Source organism: Gavialis gangeticus, unplaced genomic scaffold, assembly GCF_001723915.1.
Source record: "Gavialis gangeticus isolate Ggan-Ray unplaced genomic scaffold, GavGan_comp1, whole genome shotgun sequence".
Classification (NCBI taxonomy): domain Eukaryota; kingdom Metazoa; phylum Chordata; order Crocodylia; family Gavialidae; genus Gavialis; species Gavialis gangeticus.
In genome coordinates this window covers 1,898,610-1,901,947 of record NW_017728973.1, presented here as the reverse complement: position 1 = coordinate 1,901,947, position 3,338 = coordinate 1,898,610, and the positions used below count along the sequence as shown (strand labels likewise).

Here is a 3,338-nt window from a genome sequence, read left to right as displayed (position 1 = left end):
CGCCTGCTTCCTCTCAATCAGCTTCTTGATGATCTGTGGCAGAGGGGTAAAGGCTGGAGTCCCAGGGCAATGCTGCAAAGCACTCTGCTGTGGGAGACTTGAACACTCCGCTGCCAAGCTCCCTAGAACCCCTCCCCAAGGCGCTATCTACAGCTTGACTACAATGCCTGGTTTGCACTTGGCAGCCTTGGAGCTCTGGTTGCAGACTCACCCCTCGGTGAGTTCCTGGCTGCCAGCATGCCCCCTTCATTTCAGCTACCATTTTAAAAGCCAGTTAAAGGCAACTCGGAGTCAGCCTGGAAAGACCTTTTCAGAACCCTGCACCAATGAAGTTGTGTCCTAAGAGAGGTACCTCCTTCTGTTTCTTGATGATGTGGGAAAGCTCAGTGTAAGGGATACGGGGGTTAAGCTCACACTCCATCAGGGTCGCCCCCTCGTAGTCCTTGATGTAGCCCAGGTAGCGACTCTTTGGCACCTTGATATCCTTGGAGAAGCCCTAGGTTGGGGAAGGGGGTTGTTAGAGTGAGTTCCCTGCTTCCTTGATAGGGAAGAGCTGCTGGTTCCTGTGGGGCCAGGGAAGCTGTACCTGCTTCTTGAAGTACCCAATGGCATACTCATCAGCATAGGTCAGGAAGTACAGGATGGTGTGCTTGATGTGATACTCCTTCAGGTGGTTCATCAAGTGTGTCCCATACCCCTGGGAAGACAGATAAACAGACACGCTCACATGCCCCCATCAGGTAGGTGCCACAGAGCCCCAGGCTGCCTAGCACAGAACAGCCAGATGCTGGTTACAAGCCACAGGCAGCATCTCAGACAGGGATCCCAAGCAGCTGGGGGAGGCTAACCCACAGTTCCACGCAAGCCCAGAGCAGGGAGTGGATGGGGACAGATACCAGCAGAGCTATCGCCCAGAATCAGAAAGAACCAGCATTACACACACTCCCACCCTGGCTTCTTGGCCAGGACAAAGCAGCACAGACCAGGCCTGTCCTGTGCTTGAGTCCATTTTAACAACCCCTGTAGAAGCAAGATGCTGACAACCCTCATCTCTTTGCTTTACCTATGGCAGTTTAAGGTGCTTTGGGTGTTTTTAGGCAGTAGGCCCCATTGTTGTGCGACAGGGCAGATTGTATTGTATAGTTTTAGGAATAGGTTAGGCAAGCACTTGCATGGCATGGTCTGGATGGGAATGATAATGCCCCAAGCAGGGGGCTAGATTAGATGACCACTGGAGGTCTCTTCCAGTCCTACTTTTCTACGATTCTATGCTTCCCTAATACTAAAGTAGCTTCCCAGCCTACGGCTCCCCCAAACAACTCAGGAGTGCCCTTCCATCCTACCTTCCAATCCCAGCTGACCCGTTTGCTTTTAAGCAAACCAAGCATGGTGCTCCAAAAACCCTCAATGAGCTGCCACCTGTTCTCACCTTCACTTGCTCGTTGGATGTCACAGCACAGAAGACAATTTCCGTGAAGCCCTGGGTGGGGAACATGCGGAAGCAAATCCCCCCAATCACTCGGCCATCCTTGATCAGAGCCAGCGTCTTGTGCTTGCTGCAGGAAAAGGCACAGCAAATGCATAGAGGGCATCTGAATCAATCAGGAAGGGCCTGAGGATGGGCAATTTATGGGATGAGGAGCAATCTCAGCCCACCTGGAGCAATCAGGAGCCCCCTATTCCCCAAGAATTTATCAGTAGTGTGTGGCAGAAAGGTAAAGTTGTAGCTGGGGTCACCCACAGCCCTGGAGCAGAGACTAAAATACAGGTTCTCAAATGTCATTTTAAGCTCTGACCCAATGTGAGAACAGCCCAATTCCTTAGAGCAGAGCGGAAACCCCACCAATCCCACCTTCCCTGGCCCTAGCCAACGTACGGGTCAAAGACGAGGCGTGTGATATACTCCTTAGGCATGCGGGGCAGCTGGTGGGAAAAGACATTCTGCAGCCCCACCAGCCACATGAGGATCTTCTTGTTGGATTTCTGCGAGAGTGAGTTGCCGATGACATGGAACTCGATGATGCCACGCCGCTCCTCCAGCCGCGCTGTCTCGTCCCGCGCCGCATTTGCTGATAGCAGACTGGTCTGGGGGTCCAGGGGCAAGAGTGCAAGAGAGAGCCGCACCCACTCACCCAAGCCCCTCCCTAGCATCCTGCTCACCAAGCCCACCAGTAAGAAGGACACAGGAGCCACCAGTGCAGAAGAAAGGCCCTGTTTTGCAAGTCAAGGCAGCTCAGAGCATCACAGCAGGGCTCCAGCACTGTAGCAACTGGAACTTCATTCTCTCCCTTGCTGAATGAGGAAGCTCTGTGCAGAGCCCCCAACCCATACCATACCCATGCCAGCTCCAGTCTCCCATCTAGAGTGATGCCCACAACCAACCCCAGCATGAGGTCAAAACCACCCCCACCAGCAGGTCCAGAACCACTGTGTGAAGAGCTGGCAATCCCACTTGTCCTACCCAGTCTCACTGGAGGGTGGCGATACCAGAGCCAGACCCTGCAGCAATGGAGAGCCAGCCATCACCAGCAACAACCATCCCAAGCTGTTAGCAGCTCTGTGGTCTACTCCAACAAAGGACAGGTCCTCCGCCCCCACACCTCACCGTACCTCTGGCCCCAGCATGGCAGCAGGGTCTGTGATGGTCAGCATCACTTCATTGACCAGTTCCATGGGGATGTCACCCATGACCCGGATGCGCTTGGCATCTTCTAGCGTCAGGCTCTCGGGCAGTTTCCGCTTCTCACCTCCTTGAGAGTGGGTAGGGGACGGGGGAGAAGAGTCACCACAGAGCTCAGACTGCAACCAGGGGCTGCTAGTGGATCTGACATCCACCCCACATGGCTTGGGATCCCCCTTCCCCATGCCACAAAGAGACAACCACAGCCCTGCCCACAGGATGCCATGACAACCAATGCTGTCTCATGCCCCACAACCTACTGGGACTCTGAAAAGCCCTATGCTCACAGGAGTTGAAGGAAGGATGCCCTTCTAGACCACAGGCTTGCCCAGGCCCCACAGGGGCTGTGTATGGCTTCCACACAGACCTGCCTCACTAGGGAAAGTCAGTCCCAGTGCCCCACAGAGCCCCCAGAAGGCTCAGCACACCGGGCTGGCAGCAGACAAGGGTTTTTCACACTGGCTTCTCACTTCTCCCGTTTCAGGGGAACAGGTTTGTACCAGATTACAGACAAAGAGAGTGGTCTGAGCATGCCCCAGTGCCAGGCCCAGAGCCTTCGTGTATGAATTTGCCAGTGCACACACCCACAAAACCTACACCCTGCACACAGGGCTGCCACTGAATGGGTCTGCTTCTTTTGCCCTGCCAACCCTTCTCC

At 54.6% G+C, this 3,338-nt stretch overlaps 1 protein-coding gene across 1 annotated transcript in view; it reads right to left on the bottom strand.

Moving 5' to 3' along the window:
- KAT2A (lysine acetyltransferase 2A) overlaps positions 1-3,338 on the bottom strand; it is a 25,419-nt gene that overhangs the window by 11,667 nt on the left and 10,414 nt on the right. The window contains exons 10-14 of the mRNA XM_019505092.1: positions 2,611-2,750; positions 1,877-2,085; positions 1,430-1,556; positions 587-697; positions 353-496 (exon numbers count right to left, since the gene is read on the bottom strand). Of these exons, the coding sequence (XP_019360637.1) occupies positions 353-496; positions 587-697; positions 1,430-1,556; positions 1,877-2,085; positions 2,611-2,750 (731 nt within the window). The remainder of the gene's footprint in view (positions 1-352; positions 497-586; positions 698-1,429; positions 1,557-1,876; positions 2,086-2,610; positions 2,751-3,338) is intronic.